The sequence below is a fragment of the Ricinus communis genome, chromosome 7, assembly GCF_019578655.1.
Source record: "Ricinus communis isolate WT05 ecotype wild-type chromosome 7, ASM1957865v1, whole genome shotgun sequence".
Lineage (NCBI taxonomy): Eukaryota > Viridiplantae > Streptophyta > Magnoliopsida > Malpighiales > Euphorbiaceae > Ricinus > Ricinus communis.
Window position 1 is genome coordinate 11104840 of NC_063262.1, and position 20290 is coordinate 11125129.

General features: G+C 33.6%; 1 protein-coding gene across 3 annotated transcripts; it reads left to right on the forward strand.

The window, feature by feature from the left end:
* Positions 1-495: 495 nt before the first annotated feature.
* LOC8259134 (probable inactive ATP-dependent zinc metalloprotease FTSHI 4, chloroplastic) lies at positions 496-18988 on the forward strand. 3 transcript variants are annotated; one of them, XM_048376728.1, is made up of 17 exons: positions 496-900; positions 1179-1434; positions 2046-2421; positions 3694-3952; positions 7158-7289; positions 12992-13066; positions 13152-13277; positions 13361-13470; positions 13553-13631; positions 13777-13914; positions 14002-14113; positions 15621-15784; positions 15891-15996; positions 16215-16291; positions 17265-17408; positions 17524-17676; positions 18709-18988. In XM_048376728.1, exons 1-16 carry the CDS (start codon positions 646-648, stop codon positions 17665-17667), a joined length of 2553 nt encoding a protein of 850 aa, XP_048232685.1. In that variant the 5' UTR covers positions 496-645; the 3' UTR covers positions 17668-17676; positions 18709-18988. The 3 variants fall into 3 exon arrangements, with proteins under 3 accessions (XP_048232685.1, XP_048232684.1, XP_048232683.1); XM_048376727.1 differs by having other exon boundaries at positions 18725-18988; XM_048376726.1 differs by lacking the exon at positions 18709-18988 and having other exon boundaries at positions 17524-17729.
* Positions 18989-20290: the final 1302 nt, after the last annotated feature.

Below are 20290 nucleotides of genomic sequence, written 5' to 3' on the forward strand. Positions count from 1 at the left end.
ATACCCATTTAGTTATCTAAATATTTTATATGAATGGGTAAAATACCGGCTACCCATTTAAATATCTATAAAACATGTTTAATAGTTATTTATTTTAAACAGATTTTAATCGAGTTTGAGTAGTATGTAAGTATTTCTATTCGAATTTGAAAAAAGTTCGAGTAATAAAAATAATTTCTTAAACGAATTTGGGACGAGTTCAAATAGGTGCCTTTTAATCGGATTCGAGTTTATGTATCCTTAAATGGATAGATATTCTACACGCTGTCATTCTTACGGAATGTGATAGTAATTAGTTTTATTAAAATTTAAAGAGATTTAATATAATTAAAAAAACACAGGGACGAACTTATATATTAAACCAAATCAGAAGGGTAAATAGTATTTAATCCTAATTTTTACTAAAAAAAAAAGGGCATCTTACATGCTGGATCAAAACGCCGACGTTTTTCTCCAAAAGGGACCACACCGTTTAAGTTTGTTATATCATCGTCATCGTCAAACCCCCCCAAAACCTCAGGCAGAGACTATGAAATTTCCAGTCACTAGAAACTGATAGACGGAGAGAAGAGAAAAGATAAGAGAATTCGATTTCATTTCCTTGACTTTGTGCTTTTTTTTTTTCATGGTATAAAATAATAGGAAATGAAATCCCTCAGTTGTTGTAAACCTTCTTTTACTTTGAATTCAATTCAGCTTAACAAACCCATTATTATTCATACTCCATTTTCTCTTTCTTATCTCTCTTATCGCAAAAATGCCTTCAAAAGTAACAAGTTAACTTCCCAAAATGCCCTAATAATCCCTTCTGCTGCTTCCACCTCTAACTCTGTTGTACAACAACAGCAACAAGAAGAAGAAGGAGAAGAAGAGGATGCTGAGTCAGCTCAGTTATTTGAGGTAACTTTTTTCTTTGAATTACTTCTGCTTGGAATTCATTACTTATGGGCCTTGTTTGGAATAAATATTCAGTTGAACTCTTGCATTTGGAATAATTCATTTGCAGGAATAGAAAACTTGCAATACTTTGTTTTGTTCAAGTTGAAAAAGAAAATTGATTTCCAGCAGCTGTAATATTTTCAAACATGAATTGACCGACTAGAATATAGTAGAATTGAAATTTTCTTTAAAGACTTTTCAAACAGTATGATAGAGGATTTATACTCTTTTCATTTCAGAAATTGAAGGAGAAAGAGAGGCAAAGAGTGAATGAGTTAGAAGAATTAGAGAGGAAGGCGAATGTGCAATTAGAGAGGCAGCTTGTTTTAGCATCAAATTGGAGCAGGGCGTTGTTGACTATGCGTGGGAAGTTGAAGGGAACCGAGTGGGATCCTGTGAACTCTCATAGGATTGATTTCAGTGATTTTTGGAAGCTTCTTAATTCAAATAATGTTCAGTTTATGGAGTATTCGAATTATGGCCAGACAGTCTCTGGTATGAATTTTCTTGGTTTGTTAATTGGCTGAAATTACTTTATGATATTGATTGAAGGCAATAGGTGCCTACTGTCAACATGTAAGGGTTATACCAAGTGCATGCAGGTTTTAGTTTCTGGAGACAAGGACTGCATAGCAATTCATTTACCTATTAATTAGCTTGTATAATATATATGGAGTTATTAACAATAGTTACCAGGTGAAAGATACAAGGGTTTATACTTAAATCGAACTTAAACTCAGCATATGAAATACTGGAGTTCATTCTGAGATTCTGTTTTTAAAATCAGTCTTTATCCAGTGCTTTCATTATGCTCATCCTTTGAAACTAATTGCTGTCCTCTCTTTTTCTGAGCCTTTCAACTTTGACTCGGGTAATGATTTGCAAGTTGTCTGTTTGGTATGGTTATCACTGTTTCTGTTATTCAAACTGTATCCTAAAAATCGTTTGTTGTTGTTTTTGCTTTAATTGGCTTTACCACAGAAAGCACCTTTTTTTTTTGCTTCATGTCTTCACTGTTGGTTGTATATCTTGGCTGTTATCACAAAACTAGGTAATGCTTGCTCATATGACATCCTTTGATCAAAAGCTATTGCCTGTTAATGCAGTGATTCTGCCGTACTACAAGGATGGAAATATGGAAAGAGAAAAAGGAAACTCTAAAAAGGAAATTATTTTTCGGCGTCATGTGGTTGACCGGATGCCAATTGATTGTTGGAATGATGTTTGGAAAAAGTTGCATAATCAAATAGTAAATATTGATGTCCTCAATGTTGATACTGTTCCTGCAGAAGTCTACTCTACTGTTGCCACTGCAGTCATTTGGTCTATGCGTCTTGCTTTAGCTGTTGGATTATACGTCTGGATTGATAATATGATGAGACCTATTTATGCAAAATTAATACCTTGTGATTTGGGAAAGCCTAGCCAAACAACTAGGCAACCACTCAAACGCCGTGCACTTGGCTCACTAGGAAAGAGTCGGTAAGTGGAGGGTTTGATTGTTGGTTGAATTGCTATAGTGGTTGGTCTCCTTTCTTTTTCTTATTGTTCATATGAATCGGTTACACAGCAGAAATTGGTCTTTATCTCAATTAGTTGGGGGGGGGGGGGGGGGGCGGGCCGGTGGGGGTGGGTTTGGGGGTTGTGGGGTGGGGGTTTGGTACATGGATGCTTTTCGTCCATTTAGAGCCACATATTCTTTAATTTCCTTTTCTGATTGTTTTTATGAATTTATAGTGAAAATAAATATTTTACTTTTATTTAGTTCTTTTGTGCATGTTTCTAGAAATGTTGCTAGAGTTGGGTAGAATACTTTCCTCACTTTGCTATCAAAGTGTATGAATAAACAGATGTTTGTCAAGTAGATTTGTGTATTTGAAGTAAGCAAACTTCAAATGACAAAAATGTGCTCGATTCTTTTTTCCTTCTCTTATTAAGATGAAGGTCTAACAGAGATGATAAAGCAGAATCTGCAATTTATTGTGAATATAGATTGACACCTAAATAAACTGATTCTGAAAACTAAGGAAGCAATATCCTAGAGATCAATCATGCTACATTATATTTTTCTATTATCATTATAAGAATATGTATCTTCCGCTTTAGTTTTACTTAAAATTTTTGCTCTGATCTAGTGATGCTATGGGAATTTTCACTCTTCAGATTACCATTTATTGCTGTCCTTAGAAGTTAGCCAATGGTAAATTGATGATTGCTGTTACATATTTATAGAAGTACAGTTTATTACCATATTGTTATTTGTACATGCACATTTATTTCTTGACTTCTTAAAATTTTATTTCTTAATTGTTGGAAAGAAAAGGAGTGGTTCACATTTATCAACCGCGGAGGAAAAGTCAATAAGATGCAGAGGTTCTAGAATTGCCATCTTGATCTGCTTGTTCCTCTGAATTTGGAATATCATCCACTGATTGTCTACTCTGTTGCCCCCTCTGCCATCGTTCTCTAAATCCTTGCATCTCATTCAAATGTGATGGTGTTCCATTTACCTTATAAGTCTTATTTAATGTTTGCTAATATCCATAGCCTTCCAGAATTTGAATGTTTAAATTTTTAGCGATTTGGAAATATGACAGTTTTAGATTTAATGGTTAGTTAATTATTATAAACTTTCAATGTTGTAATTGTTTTTGTAATTGGATCATGACAACTTGGGATATTCTTGTAGTGGAGGTAGCTGAAGTATTTTTGCAATAACACACTTGAGTCTCATTTTTAACTGCCTTTCTACAGGGCAAAGTTTATATCAGCAGAAGAAACTACTGGTGTTACCTTTAATGACTTTGCTGGCCAGGAATATATAAAGAGGGAACTGCAGGAGATTGTACGAATTCTGAAGAATGAGGAAGAGTTCCAGGACAAGGGTATCTATTGCCCGAAAGGTGTACTTCTCCATGGGCCTCCAGGAACCGGTAAAACTCTGCTGGCTAAAGCTATTGCTGGTGAAGCAGGATTGCCTTTCTTAGCAGCAAATGGCACAGATTTCGTAGAGGTGAGGACCCGCATATCCTGGAATGATTGGATTAAAGATTATGGTTACAAATGATAGTTAAAGATTAGTTGCTTGTGTACTTTATGCAAAGTAGCTTTTTGAAAATGTGACTTATTCTCTTTTTACTAATATAATGGCCATGGGTTGTATGTTTCCGCATGATATAAGTTAGTTATTATCGAGTTATTTAGGAATATTAAAGAATTCTTATGGAAGTGACTCAAAAGCTTATATTGAAACATAGTTGTATTGGACATGTAAGAATATGCTTGTTTTTGCTCACGTGCAATATGCTGAGTGACAATGGAAGAGGACCATGAATTCCTCTGGCCTCCGAAAGGTTTAATTTTATGCCGTAGTGTTTTCTCATTTTTTAGTCTTGTTGTGCCATCCCCCTTTGAATAGTATCTATTTTGCACATCTTTTCTCCATTTTTTTAAGTATTGGCCTCCTTATGCGTCCAAAAGTTTTTACTTTTACCTTCTAAAGTTTGTTGTCAAGATTTTCCTGTTTTAACATTCCTTTAACTATTGGAAATCAAATGTACTTTATTTTTCTGTATAAGTTCAAAATATTATACTTTGAAGTTTAATAATGTCAAGGTTAACTTGGTGACGTTATTTGTTTCTACAATAAAATCATACTATATTTAAATTGGTTATCATGGGAAAACATTTTAGACATAAAAAGGTGTAGAGATTCTATTTGTTGACAAAATTAGCCTTTACTTATTTCTTAGGATTTTTAAATTTTTAAATTAAATTTATTCTCCTTATTGAAATAAATGGTTGATTTATATTTGAAAATTATTTGTTAAAGTTTTTAGTGATAATTATTACATTCTATAACTATTTCTTAGTTAAAAAAAATATTTAGTTTAATTTTGCAATAGCAATGCTAACCCACATTTAAAATAGATACTTATATTTTAAATTATGGAAGGATTTCCTTAATACGTTTTACATATATATATATATATATATGTATGTATTTTAGAAAGATACATGGAGATTCATTAGAAATTCAAATTTCATGCACTTCGAAAAAGTATTTACTTTTATTTGCAAAGCATGGAAAAAGATATTAAGTATAACTTGCCAAATTCCTAGTGCACAATCAAATTTATGAGCTCCAAATTTGAAATCACATATGAGATGGTAATAGAGATTTCAGGACAAGCTGTAGGAACGCTAAATCCATATTTGTTGTAGGGTAAATTGAAAAGCAAGTGGAGTCTTCTTTTTTGTTGATTAATGTGGTAAAAATGGAAAGTCATTCCTCTATATATAATATGGTATTATGTTACAATTAAAAAGTGAGTTGGAATCATGTGTTTTTAATAATTCCAATCACATGCAATATACATGGAGAAAAAGCTAGCAATTTATAGATGATGAAATTATAAGTTTGTTAATTGTTTGAACTAGCCTAAAAGCGTTCACTTGTTTTCTAGTTTCTCTATCATTTCTTCAGATTATTAACATGATCAACAGTCAAAAATATAAAGAACCTAAGTCATGTAATTACGTTGTTACGTGATCAATTTTTCTTTAATATGTAACAAGTTTCAATCCTAATATAATCCTTATCAGATAAAGCATATAAAAAATAATTGATATTTTCTTAAGAGAAATTATCTTTTTTCATTTGCCATGGGATTTTCCATATATTAGTTTTCTTTTGAAGCATTAAATGAATAATGATATTGTTTGCATCAAGAGACGTATAATATGTTTACTTTGAGTCTTTTAATCATTGAGAGATTTATGATGCTAAGATTTCTTTTGCTGAGCATTATTTGTTTGTTAATTCTTCTTTTGTAATTTACTCATTTCTTTGTTATAAACTTACATTTATATCCTTTATCTTAAATTAGTATTTACAGCTCCATTTTTACATTAATCATTTTTAAATATATATTTTCTTATTATTCCTTGGGAATCTTTGTTTTAATACTTTCATTAGAGCGCATACAAAAGCCATAAATTTTTATCATATAAACTTGATAAAGCCTATCTTGGCTCACCCTCAAATGAATTATAGCTCTGGAGTGAATGTGCTTATAACCAAGTATGCCATTATTGATTATTTGTACAAGCAAAAGATATGTAGCATGATGAAGAAACCCATAATTAGTCTGTTCATATTTGTATTATATTTGATGGTATTTTCTGTGCAAACATACACAATCTTCAGTAAATTTCACAAGGAAGCATACAGTTTCCTTAGGTCTCCCTTTGTGGGGGTTGTTTTATTCACAATTATTCTATGAGCAAACATACACAATTATTCACAAACAACTGAGGTATCTCTGTGTTCTCATAGAAATGAGATGGTGTCAGTTCTTCAATGTTTGAACTACTATTTTTCTTGCGGTTAAAAACACCAACTTCATAAATAATTGTATTTGTGGAACTTGCTTCTCTATTCATGTATATTTGCTTCATGCTTAGTTGTTGGAAAAAATATCAGTTCTATATTCAATGCTAAGGTTGCATTTGGATTGGTGAATAACTGAAATGAAGGTCATGGGGATTTGAGTTTGATATATTAGTCTGATTCTTATAATATGTAAGTTTGCTTTACTTTGACACATTCATTGAATGGAGAATGAATCCATGAGTAATAAATTTTTCTTTTTTGAAAATGAATTTTAGATGCCTGGTAAAAAAAGGGTAATTTAAAATGCACTCTTGAAGACTTGGTTTAATCAAATTATAGTTTCTAATCAAATTCCAAATAGACAAAGGAAATATAAACAAGAAGCTTGAGTATGAGTCATAAACCTATGAAGTGACCATTTAACCTCTTGGAAATTATTGAAAAGATAGGAAAAAATTCCAAAAGGTTTGGACCTAAGATTATCTCCAAAAGTGATCCCTAAATGAGCAGCTAATTGAAAGTACTACACCTTTCTAAGGATTCACTGCTAGTTTCACTCCCATGTTGTAAACTAAACTAGAAACATTCCTCATAAGCTTACTAATGGAACAGCTTTCTCATTAAGCTTCTTTCATTCTATGTTGTGATGCTGACTAGATATAGTATGTTAGGTCTATGAAAATTAAAATGCTTGCCTTTGGTACTTGCTTGGATGTCTTGCTGACTTTCACTTTATTATTAAAAGGCATTTGACTTCTCTATTGTGATTTTCGGAACTCTTTGAACTTGAAGCAACCTGACAAATGAAAACTTGAGTTTGTAGATGTTTGTAGGTGTGGCAGCATCTCGTGTCAAGGATCTTTTTGCCAATGCCAGATCATTTGCTCCTTCCATCATCTTTATTGATGAAATCGATGCTATTGGCAGCAAACGTGGGGGACCTGATATTGGTGGGGTAAGATCATATATGCCATTATTCACATATAGTAAGTTCTACTGAGAAATTAAATGAGTATACCTATTATGGAAACCGTAAGAGTGCTTGAATGGTGAAGGAGCTTTGGTATGTAATTTGAAAGTCATAATGAAATCCAGTAAACAAGTAAATTGCATCACGACAAGTGCAAAGTGGTTCTATTTCTAGAGAATTTCTTTGGTTGAAACCATACCATTGGTTATTTTATTATTTAAATTTCTTAGGTGGATTGCATTTTGAAAGAAGAATGGTGTGGCATCAGAGGAATAAAATTATGTAACTAATACATTATAGGGTGGCCTCCATGTATAAAGAGTAAAATAAGGAAAAAGGAAAAAAGAAAAAGTTACGTGGTTCAGTGAATTTTATCTCTTATTATGTAGGGTATCTTTGCTTTAACTTGTAGTTTTAGTTTATTTTTTCTTTTATTTTTTGTGGTGTGGATTGTGAAATGTTGATGGACAAGATTGGGAATTAAACTTTTTCCATTCTTGATCGTATGCTAGTGGCTTTGCTGAAACTGGGGTATTAATTTTGTAATTGTTGGTGGTGAGAGGCAATGCAGCACACTGCTGCACACAACCAACAAGTAAGGAAGACACAGAGGTTGTGAGTAGAATTAGGTATCCTCGGGAGGCTGAGTTGTTGCATTCCACAAACAACATAGGAAAGTAGGGTGATAGAGGGATGCAGGTGTATTGACCTAATAAAATGATGAAACATTGGCATGTGTAGACTTATATGGGGACAAATTGAAAGGTACCATGTTTATGTGAGAACACAAAACTAAAAGAAGTAAAACCAAGATGTGCTATCCACAGTTTCCCTATTTCATGATGTCATAAGTCTGTGAAACATCCTTTCAGTTTGAAATTAATTTTAGCTTCTCATCACCAACTCTAAAAACATTTCCAGCTTTGCAGTCCTGGATGGGCCTTCTAAGTAGTCAGCTGAGTTATACAGTATCATTAAATCAATTAAAGTAGTCATAATCTATGATACGCTAAAGTGTCGACTCAAATTTTATTTTCAAGTGTTGATAGATAATAATAATTAATACACACAATTTGAACATGTAATTTTTTTGCAAAAGATGCTAGTTTCTAACAAAATGGATCAAATTGTCCTCTCTTCTTGTGAAGACCTTTCGTTATATAGGCAAGATTGCTATCTATACAAGGAAACTAGAGCTGTACATGTCAATTATATAAAGTGTCCTAGGAAGCTATGTATGGTAAGCTAAATCTGCTCCCCTATTTATAAGAATATTTACAGCCTAAATTAATGGCTTAATTACAGAAGTAATTTAGCTGTTGACCTCATTTATGGCTTTCCATTGACATCCTCCTTCAAATTGATGCGGGTTATCTACAAGCATTATGTCTATGCTGTGTGAGAACTTAGTGAAAATATTTGTGACTTGAAGATTGCTTGACACATGGGGAAGAGAAATAGTCTGAGCCTCAAAGGCCTCACGGATGAAGTGGCAATCAACCTCGATATGTTTAATGCGCTCATGGAAGATGGGATTGGCAGAAATGTGAATCGCATTAGTATATCTGCATGAAAAGGAGTACGACTGTGTTGAGCAAAACCAAGCTCAGCCAATGGACCGCGAAGCCACTGTATCTCAGCACAAGCTTGGGACATAGCTCTTCGGACTCAGTAGAAGACTTAGAAACACGATCTTGTCTCTGGCTTTTCTAGGAAATAAGGGCTGGACTAAGAAACATACACCATCCCGTAGTAGAACGCCTAGTGTCACTACACCTGGCATAATCAACATCGCTATACGATATAAGATCAAGTGAGGTAGCAACAGGATAGAAAATGCCTTGGGAATTTGTGCCATGGACATAGCGAATTATTCTTCAAACTGCAGCCATATGTAGGTGCCTAGGAGAAGCCATGAACTGACTAACCTGTTGAACCGCATAAGAGATATCAGGTCTAGTGATGGTAAGATAGACCAGGTTGCCAATTAGAGTACGATAGGCTGCAGGGTCTGATAACAAATCCCCCTGAACTTTGTGCAGCTTGAGATTAACTTCCATAGGAGTAGCAAGAGGAGTAGAGTCTTGGAGACCAGCAGCCATCACCAAATCCTGAGCATACTTATGCTAAGACAAAAAAATACCATGCAAACCAGCAGTAATTTCTATACCAAGAAAGTATGTGAAAGAGCCTACATCCTTTATGAAAAATGAGTCTTGTAAATGTTACTTTAGTTGAGAGATTAGAATTGAATCAGTACCCGTGATGATTATGTCACCGACATAAACTAGGAGAATGACAATGCCAAGCTCAGTTCAGTGAGGAAACAAAGATGCATTATACTTGCTTTTGACAAAATCAAACTTGAGTATGCTGGAGGTAAATTTCTCATACCATGCACGAGGGGCCTGCTTTAGACCATACAAGGAGCGTCTTAATTTGCACATTGCAAAAGTAAAGTTAGTAATTAAACTTGCCGGAGGATGCATATAAACATCTTCCTTGAGATCGCTGTGAAGAAAGGCATTTTTCACATCCATTTGGTGCAAACTCTAAGTTTGTGAAGCAACAATAGCTAAAACTGTGCGAATAGTAGTCATTTTTGCTACTGGAGCAAAAGTCTCCTCGTAATTAACTCCATATTATTGATTATTGCCAAAAGCTACTAGTCGGCCCTTGTACCTATCCAAACTCCCATCAGATTTGACCTTAATCGAATAGACCCATTTACATCCAAGTGGAGTCACAGCAGTAGGACAATCAACCACTTCCCAAGTCTTATTAGCTTCAAGAGCACATAGTTCTTCCTGCATGGCCTGCTGCCAGCATTTCTCTTTGATTGCCTGTGAGTAATTAGAAGGAATAGTAATGGAAGGTATAGTGGCAGAGAGGGCAGAAGTAGAGGTACCTGTCTTAGATGATGGGACTCCATATCGGTCACGTGGACCAGTGACTCTAGATGAATGACGTGAGGGAGTAGATGGCATGACAGGTGCGGAAGGGGGCAGCACTGTAGGTCTGTGGTGATGTACTATACCTGGCTTGAACCTTTCAACTTGAGTACTAGGAGCACTAGAAGGGTCATCAAGAGAAGGCAATAATTCAAAGAAAGGCTTTGGTGATGGAGACATTGGAAAGAACCATTGATTTTCAAAAAATAACACATTTCTTGAGACATGAACACGATTGGAGTTTGGATCATAGCATAAATAACCTTTTTATGTGATATTATACCCTAAGAAGGCACAATGGACAGATTGGGCAGACAATTTATTTCTGTTCATTGGAGGAAGATGCATAAAACAGACACCCAAAAGTGTAAAGATTTGTATAAGTAGGATGGTGATGATGAAGTCTATAAAATATGGGGACTCAAAACCCAAAACTTGGGAAGGGAGTCTATTTATAAGAAAGGTTGCTGTGGTGAGTGCTTCTACCCAAAACTTAGAAGGAATGGATGACTTAATTAGCAAAGTTCTAATATCTAAAAGATGACGATTCTTTTGTTTAGTTAGTCCACTTTGTTGCGGAGTGTGAGAACAAGAACGTTGAGAAATGATCCCTTTAATTTGCAGAAAAGATTGGAACATGAGACATATATTCCTAGCCCGAGTCGAACTGAAGAATTTTTATAGTAGCTGAAAATTGATTTTGTAACTAGAGCTAAAAATAGGTTGAATATGGAATACACTTCTGATTTATAATGCAGGAAATAAACCCATGTATATCTGTTAGTCATCGATAAAGGTCACAAAATATTTGTATTGGGCATGAGATATGGTAGGACTAATACCCTAAACATCAATATGAACTATCTCAAAGCTTTGTGTTGTTCTACTACCTTCAGATGGAAAGGGTAAAATCTTACTTTTGCCAAGTTTACAAGTTGCACAATCAAGAAATATATTAGGAGAAGAATGCACTTGATTATTCAACAGACCGGATTTGAACAAATAAGATAGAATCCTAGAGTTAGGATGACCAAGACGCTTATGCTAGACTTCATTTGACACTTTAGATTAGGGCCCCTCGTTATCAACTGCCCTGACATCTGATACTGCACGACACAACCATCATGAGTGAAATGGACATCGCAATTTTGGTCCACAAGTTGACCAACAGATACTAAATTTGTAGAGAGATTAGGTGATACAAAAACATCTTTAAAGGAAGGAGATACATCACCAACTGCCACAATGGGTAGATTACTACCATTAGCTGTTTGAATATGTGAGGAGCCACAATATTTTCTGATATTACTTAACCCATGAGAAGAATTAGTCACATGATTAGAGGCACCTGAGTCTATGATCCAAGAAGAAGATAAAGAACCAATGCCTTGAAGTCCAAGTACTAAAAATGCATGCACAATCATTTCTTGTATTGTCTCATGAGTTAAAGGTGCTGAAGGTTGTAAAGCAATGGCAGGAATTGTAGCAGCAGAAGAAACAACAGCATGATAAGCCTTGTTAGAGCATGGAGGACGAGTAGGACACTCTTTAATGATGTGCCCGACTGCTTGCAGTAGTTACAAAACTTCTCAGGCCAGTTAGGAGCAATATGGCCATATTTTTTACAGCTATAGCATTGGGTGGTACTCATGTCGCAACCCTTTCCCTTACCATGAGCAGCATAGGCAACTGAGATAGTATTAGAAGCTACACGAGCTTGCTCCATGCTATTCCGAGTATTGATACATTGTTCCTCACTCAAGAGTTCTCCAAAACAAATTTCCAAAGATGGAATAGGATCTCTATTCATTAGAGAGGCACAAACAAATTCGAAATCAGGCTGCAACTTCATTAGAAACTAATCTCTTTGACTACTTTTGTGTACTTGTTGTACTACCACCAATCCTTCTGCAGGGACTTTGGCTGTAACAAGATCTGAATAATCATTCCACAAATTCAGAAAACCAGAGTAGTATTCTTAAATTGATAGATCCCCTTGAGAATAATTAGCAATGGCTAACTCAAGCTGGAAACATGTAGCATTATTATCTTGGTTGTGACTTGCTTGAGATAATCCCATATGGCCTTTGCAGACCTATGCGGACGTAAAGAAAGAATCAGATGTGGCTCCATAGAAACAAGAATCCAAGTCATGATTTAATTATCGTTGGCAGCCCAAGCTGCTCTGTCTGCTGCAGTAAATCCTTCTTTGGTGCTGCCATCTATATGGTCCCATAACTCTTTACCTTTGAGAAATGTCTCCAATTGAAACTCCCACGTTGCATAATTTTTTCCTGTGAACTTTACACAGACATGATCTGATTTCTCCATAATTATTAAGACTATGACTGAGAAAGCTAAGATTTTTTAGGTGTATGCTCTGATACCATAACAAAATGGATCGAATTGTCCTCTCTTGAGAAGATCTTTTATTATATAGGCTAGACTGCCATCTATACAAGGAAACTAGAGCTGTACATGTTAATTACATAGAGTGATCCTAGGAAGCTATGTATGGTTAGCTAAATCTCCTCCCCTATTTATAAGAATATGAGTGATCCTAGGAAGCTATGTATGGTAAGTTAAGTCTCCTCTCCTATTTATGAGAACATTTACAGCCTAAATTAATGGCTTAATGACATAAGTAATTTAGTTGTCGACTCCATTTATGGCTTTCCATTGACAGTTTCTCTTTTTTGATGTAGTTCATTTGGCTTGAACTTTATTCTCTTATAGGGTGGTGCTGAGAGAGAGCAAGGCCTACTTCAGATACTGACAGAGATGGATGGATTTAAAGAATTTACGTCTCAGGTGTTCTTTTAATGTGGCTTACAAATGTTAAGTTTTCCTTTTTCTTTTTTTCTTTTTTTGAAAATGCTAAACTTGAGCTTGTCAGGTGCTAGTTATAGGTGCAACAAATAGACTTGACATTCTTGATCCTGCCCTCTTAAGAAAGGGTCGTTTTGACAAGATTATAAGGGTTGGTTTGCCATCAAAAGATGGTAGATTGGCGATTTTGAAGGTATTTTTTTGAACATGTGGTTAGCATCCCAAAATCATAGTTCAAGTTTACATTGTAATCATTATCGAGATTAACTTGTGCAGGTGCATGCTAGAAATAAATTTTTTCGTTCAGAAGAGGAAAAGCTTGTTTTACTGCAGGAAGTTGCAGAACTGACTGAAGATTTTACAGGAGCAGAGCTGCAGAACATACTGTATTTACTGCCTGATGGATACTTCTTTTATCTTTATCTTTTATCCGCAGAGATATGCTGATGTTTCTTGAATTCATTGTAGGAATGAAGCTGGAATTTTAACAGCCAGGAAGGATTTAGACTACATTGGAAGGGAAGAACTTCTAGAAGCTCTGAAGAGGGTTTGTGCTGCCTTACCTTCCTTCCAGTTTGCTGCCTGCCTATCTGAACATAAATTCTTGTTTGTCACAGTTCTTATAAAATTTAAAATCTATATCTAGTTCAATGTACTCATTTTCGCTATGCTTTTGTTCCATGATTCTGCAGCAAAAAGGTACTTTTGAAACAGGCCAAGAAGATAGCACTGATATTCCAGAGGAGTTAAAATTAAGATTGGCATACCGAGAAGCAGCTGTTGCTGTTCTTGCATGCCACTTTCCTGATCCCTACCACCCTTTTACAGAGGTCATTGGAAGGATACATTTGAATCCTTTTGATTTGACTAAATGCTAAAATTGTTATAAATCACTTGTTTAAACATATCTCCTGCAGACAGACATAAATTCTATCCATAGCCAGCCAAATATGCGCTATGCAGAAACTGCAGGCAGGGTTTTTGCAAAGAAATCAGATTATGTGGATGCTATAGTTCGCGCATGTGCTCGTAAGTTATATATATCTTTTTTTTTTTTTGTTTTACAACATTATCTTCACTTACCTTTAAGGTTAGCTATTTTCTTTTATCATCCTGGTTTGCCCTTTAGACATATTTTACTACCACAAACATAAAGATCTTGTAATGACATGTCTCAGATTTATTAGAAAAGGTCACTAGCATGTTTCTGGCATTGTCCATGATACATGTCAACATCTACATTTTTCTATTCCCATGAATTTGTTTTTGGAAGCTTCAAGTTTGGGTCAATTTATCATTCAAAAGATTGGTAATGGTGTAGTTGAATTATAAACAACAGTTACTTCCTCAGGGATAATCGTTGATATACCAGTTATTGTTTAACTTCTCTGGACTAAAGTAGAAGTGGAAGTGCTGTGGAGGAAAGGGGGGAAATGAAAATAATTACTAGGGGAAGAACTTTAATACTGAAAGGCATACAGAAAAAAAAAAGAAAAAAGTAAAAAATGTCATGACTGCTTTATGTTGGAGATGCCATTTATAAAATGCTGAACTTGGAGTTCTGTGCCTAAACTCTTATTTGCTGGTCTCTTTCTAATCACCTAAGATGGTTTTATGTAGAGTTCAGTAATTTATATAGTGACTGCTTGTTATATGAAAAGGGATTCTTTACTCCAATTTCCTTTATCTCTATTATTTAATGAGATTATGGGACGACCGGATAGGTGAGATTTCATGCCTCTTAGATGTGTTGAGAACCAATGCTGAAGATCATTAGCCTCTAAACCTTAATCTCCACAAGATTATGCTTAGGTTTTTGTATCTTCTTTTTCTTTCTTTCTTTCTTTCTTTTTCTTTTTTCTGGGTACTATTAAAGAAATGCTGATAAAGTTAATTGTTATAACTTTATTCCAACTTGGACTTGTTATATGAGAGGATTCTAGCTATCTTTTGGCTTTATTTTGCAAAAAGTTCAATTAAAATAATTACTTAGTTTCTCCTCCGCTGTCCTGCCTTCTCCTATTGTTTTATGCAAATTGCTTTTACAACCATAACATTTTGCTTTTACAACCATAAAAATTTGTTTAGGGGCCGCTTTTGATTGAACCGGGAGACAGATGTAAATTAAGTGATAACCATTTTTTTTTCATTTTATGTTAGTGTATCAGTTGCTTTTATTAAATTTGAAAAATGTTCGAAAACTTATACGTTTATTCAAATTTTATTTTAAATGAAAAGTACCACCATCTGCTTTCAGTATTCTGTTCTGTTTGTGATGGTTCAAATTATGAGACAAGTGACTTAATTCAGAACATAGTTATTTGGCTCTGCTCTTAAAATTATCCATTTTTTTCAAGGATACTTGCAAACAATTTTGGAAAATAGATGGGTCCAAACCTTCAAATATGCAAGTTAATAATTATACTTGGGTGCATAACATGGATTACATGGTTTATTTATTTCACCCTCTCTCTCTCTCTCTCTCATGTTTTTGATGAATTTACTATGGTTTCCTGATTGCTCTATTATGATGTAGCTAGAGTAATTGAGGAGGAGATGTTTGGGCTAAACAATTTGTGTTGGATCTCTGCAAAAGCAACATTAGAAGCTTCAAGGCTTGCAGAGCTTTTGATTCTGCAGACTGGGATGACAGCATTTGGGAAAACATTTTATAGAAATCACAGTGATCTTGTGCCTAATGTATGCTTCTAGGATCTGAGTACTAAAGTTGTTGAATACTTGGTATATTCCTTTATGATCTTTTAGAAATAACTTTCAGCATTTAAAACTTTAACTTTTCCTGCAGCTTGCAGCAAAGCTCGAAGCACTTCGTGATGAATACATGCGTTATGCAAGTGAAAAATGTTTATCTGTTCTGAGAGAATACTATTCAGCTGTAGAGACAATTACAGGTTAGTATAGATTATTTGTTTTATAATTATTTTTAATTATCTTCTCTGAATTGTGCCATTTGTTCCATGATATAGTTGTGAGATACTGATCAAAGAGATGTTTTATTAGATTAAACATATTTGTGAAGGTTGAATATTAAATTATGATTCGACATGAAAGACCCAGCTACATGTATAAAATGTTTACATTTCCCACCTGATGCCTTTATTTGGTGCAGATATTTTACTTGAGAAGGGAGAGATAAAAGCAGCAGAAATTTGGGATATATACAAAAGAGCACCACAAATACCTCAAGTAAGTTATTAAGCTTGGTGGTGGATAATCAATTAATCATTTACAGTCTGGGTTAAAAGCACATTCCTAGAAAACCTTTTGTGCTTTCTTAAGTCAACCCAACCTCTTTAGTTTTGTCAAATTCAGCCTATTCCTGTGACACTGATAACATTTTAGCCAATTTTGCGATGAACTGGAATATACATATATAGCCTATGTGATATTCCAATTGGCAAGATGATATTTTTATTTTTTTACTTTCTTCATACACTATAAAATATTAAATCTCATCTCTTTATTTAGTTCTTCCAAAAAATAGTTATGTAATTTTCTCTTATGATTTATAGATTATAAATGATAATATTTTTAAAAAGGAAAAGATACAAATAATGTTTTTGTATTATTAGCATTAAAACCATAATTGTTTTTTCACAATTAAGGTAGCTATATGGGCTTTGGACATACATTCCTATTCTCAATTGCTAAACTAACCCAATTTTTAACGTATTGTAATTTTCGCAAAATTTGAAACAGCATGTATTAAATTGGATGGTTTTATCATTAGGCTTATTTCTAATTGCACCACATCAACAATAAAAGTTCCATGCTTCTTGTGTTCAGATAGGATTGCACTGTGACAATGAATTGATATCTGGATTCTGCTTTCTTCTCTAAGAAACTTTATTCTATTTATTTTTAATTTTTTCTGTGAATTTGTTAGTGTCTTGGTATGATAGATAGCTGCATTTTAATGGTTTGATGAATAATTCAGTGCTCTCTAGCAAATATTATCTTCACTTTTGGTTTTATGAAAAGAAGCTTAAAGGATCAAGTTTATAGGAGGTTTCTCTCTTGCCTGATACTTCTTTTTCTTCCTTTCTTCCCTGTGGCACAATTTCCAGATTGTGAATAATAATAACATTTTGGTTGATTTCCTTGCTGAAGTTTTGATGATAAGATTGCTCTTGATCCTTGCGTTTTCATTACTATTCAGCCTGCTGTGAACCCTATTGATGAATATGGAGCCCTAATTTATGCTGGACGATGGGGGATCCACGGGATTTCACTTCCTGGGAGGGTTACATTTGCACCTGGAAATGTTGGTTTTTCAACCTTTGGTGCTCCCCGACCGATGGAGGTAATGAAAAAAGCATTTCATGAATTTAATAATGCCACCTTTAAGTTTATATTATGCTAGTGATGCTGACAGTCATCTTTTATTTTTCCCCTTTTTTAAAATGGCTTTATGACAGACCCAAGTTATTAGTGATGAAACTTGGAAGCTTATAGATGGCATTTGGGATAAAAGGGTTGAGGAAATAAAAGCTGAAGCTTCAATGGAGATTGAGGAAGACAATGAGAAACCACAACTTTTAATGGCCAGCCATTTCCTTTGAAGATGAATTGTATTGTCTTTAAAATGTCTATTTAATTCCATCCAAACTTTAAATTCTTTCTATTCGCTGGTTCTGTTGCTCTCTCCCTTTTGTTTCATTTATTTATTATTATTATTTTTTGAGTGGGGTTAGTTAGTTAGTTGCAGATGCAAAATGTCTAAGAATAGCCTGAACCACAATCACGTGTTAGTATAGCTTATTCGCATCTTCTTCCATTTCAGCACCCCCAAGTTCCAAAAAAGAAAGGAAAGAATTAATTTATTTTTCTTTCTCATTTTGGTTTAGGGTCAAAAGCACTTGGCCTAGACCAATTATTAGTTGAAAACTCTTACCGTGTAGCAATTTTCAAGGATATAGCTTATTAATATAAACACAACTGTTTTGGGCCCGTCTTCCAGATCTGGTTATGCGGGGTAAAGTCTTGAAGATTGACCTGTTTGTGTTTCCGTTTCTTGTGATATGTGGTTATTCGATGAAGAAGGGCTCAGTTTGAGAGAACTTAAGTTCTTAAGTAACTCAAGGCTTTTTCTCTCTTTTACAGATATTACAACTTGCTTTCAATTCATTAGCTTCTACATTTAAAATACAAGAAGTGGAAAATGACTGCCACTTGATAACTTCCAAATCCTACATCCACTACCTGCAAATTTGTAGGAATCATGAAAGACTTGTAAATACTAGGATAGAACTTAGCATAACTAACACAAAGGACAGAAGTACTACATTACAGTTTAAGAATTAAAATCCTAGGATTAAGAGATCTTCTTCTTGTGACAAATTATCTTTATTCACTAGAGTTATTTGCTTTCAAGTATCCAGAGGGCAACCTTATGGGTGGTCTTGCTAGAATTACTTTTGCTTCTCTAAGCTCAATTAGTGCTGGCTAATTATCATGTACTCATATTGTGGCATCTGCGTGCGACTAAGACTTAGTTAAGCACTGGCATCTATCTGTTTTTAAATGTCCTTAAGAAATAGCCATGAATTTTTGTGCATTTGGGCTTGAGATTTTCAGTTCCTATGTCTTCTCATGTCTCTCAGGTTTTATGCGTTTCAGTTCATTTATCTCGAGTTCCCGTGGTTGAGAAATGTCTTCATATCAGAGAACGCCTTGAAATTTGAGTTATCCGCACCACGGGTGAAAAAGATAGAGGGAGGAGAAAAGCAGACCCGGAGATGGGTTTATTTATTAGAAGTAACTACTGTTGTAAAACCAGAATTATCGCAAAGGGACATCAACATGGCGATGTCACATGAGATGAATGTTTGATAAAATGACTAAGACTTGCATTTATAGATTATAACTAGTTCACTTGTCTTTTGGAGCGGAAGTTATTTTATATAAATAAAATATTTATATAAATTAAAATTAATATGAGTGATGTATTATTATTAAAAATAAATTATTTAGATGTAAATTTAAATTTATACAAAAATATGAAATTAATTTTTTTTAATATATAAAAAAGTATTAAATTTTTAATTAGAACAAATAAATAATTATGAATTATTTTATAAATTGAAATTTCCATTATTTGAGAATTATAAATTTATAATACAATTTTAAAAATAATTTTTTAAAACTTTCTTACTTATTTGCACTTATATTTGAAGATGAAAGTAGAATATATGAATAAAAAATAGTCATTATTAAATTGATTACAGTAATAAAATAGTCTAGTGTCGTTCTTTGGGCGGAAGTTATTTTATACGAATAAAATATGGCTAAGTACATAAATAGGTCTATGAACTTGATTCGTTTTTATAATTGGTCTCACGATCTCAACTTTAATTCAATTGGATTTTTCTATTTCATGAGTTATTAGTTTTAAACCCTTTAATCACAGACGTTATGCATGTATATTCTGCTCCATCTAAAAGCGTGTAAGTCTGAATAAAATAATAATATATTTATAATATAAAATAACTGTTAAGTATATAAATGGGTTTATGAACTTGTTTCGTTTTTATAATTGGTTCCCAGATATCAACTTTAATTTAATTAAACTTTTCAATTTCACGAGTTATTAATTTTAAACCCTTCAATCACAGATGTAATGCATGTATATTTTACGCCATCTAAAAGCGTGTAAGTTTGAATAAAATAATAATATATTTAAAATATAAAATAACAGCTAAGTACATTAATACCCTCCTGAACTTGTTTTATTTTTGCAATTGGCTCTCTGGATTTCAACTTTTATTTAATTGGACCTTTTAACTTTACTGATTGTTTTTTAAATTCTTCAATTACAGATCTTAAAGGCGTGTGTTTTGCGCCATTTAAAAAATGTATAAGTTCGAATAAAATAATAATATATTTAAAATATAAAATAAGTAAATAAAAAAAATTAAAACAATGAGATTTAATTCTCAAACAAAAATTATCATTTTTTTATATTTGTTAAATATTTCATTGTTATGGTTACTGGTGTAGGCATAACTTGTGAGAATAAAAAGAACTTGGTAACATAAAAGTTGAAGGATTACAACAATTTATTTTAATTGTTTAAAAAATATAAATTTTATTTGATTTAATAAATTTGAATAGGGAATATCCATGCACATTATCTCTTTTTGTTATGATTACTCAAGTTTCGTACTATATTTTTCTTAACTTACC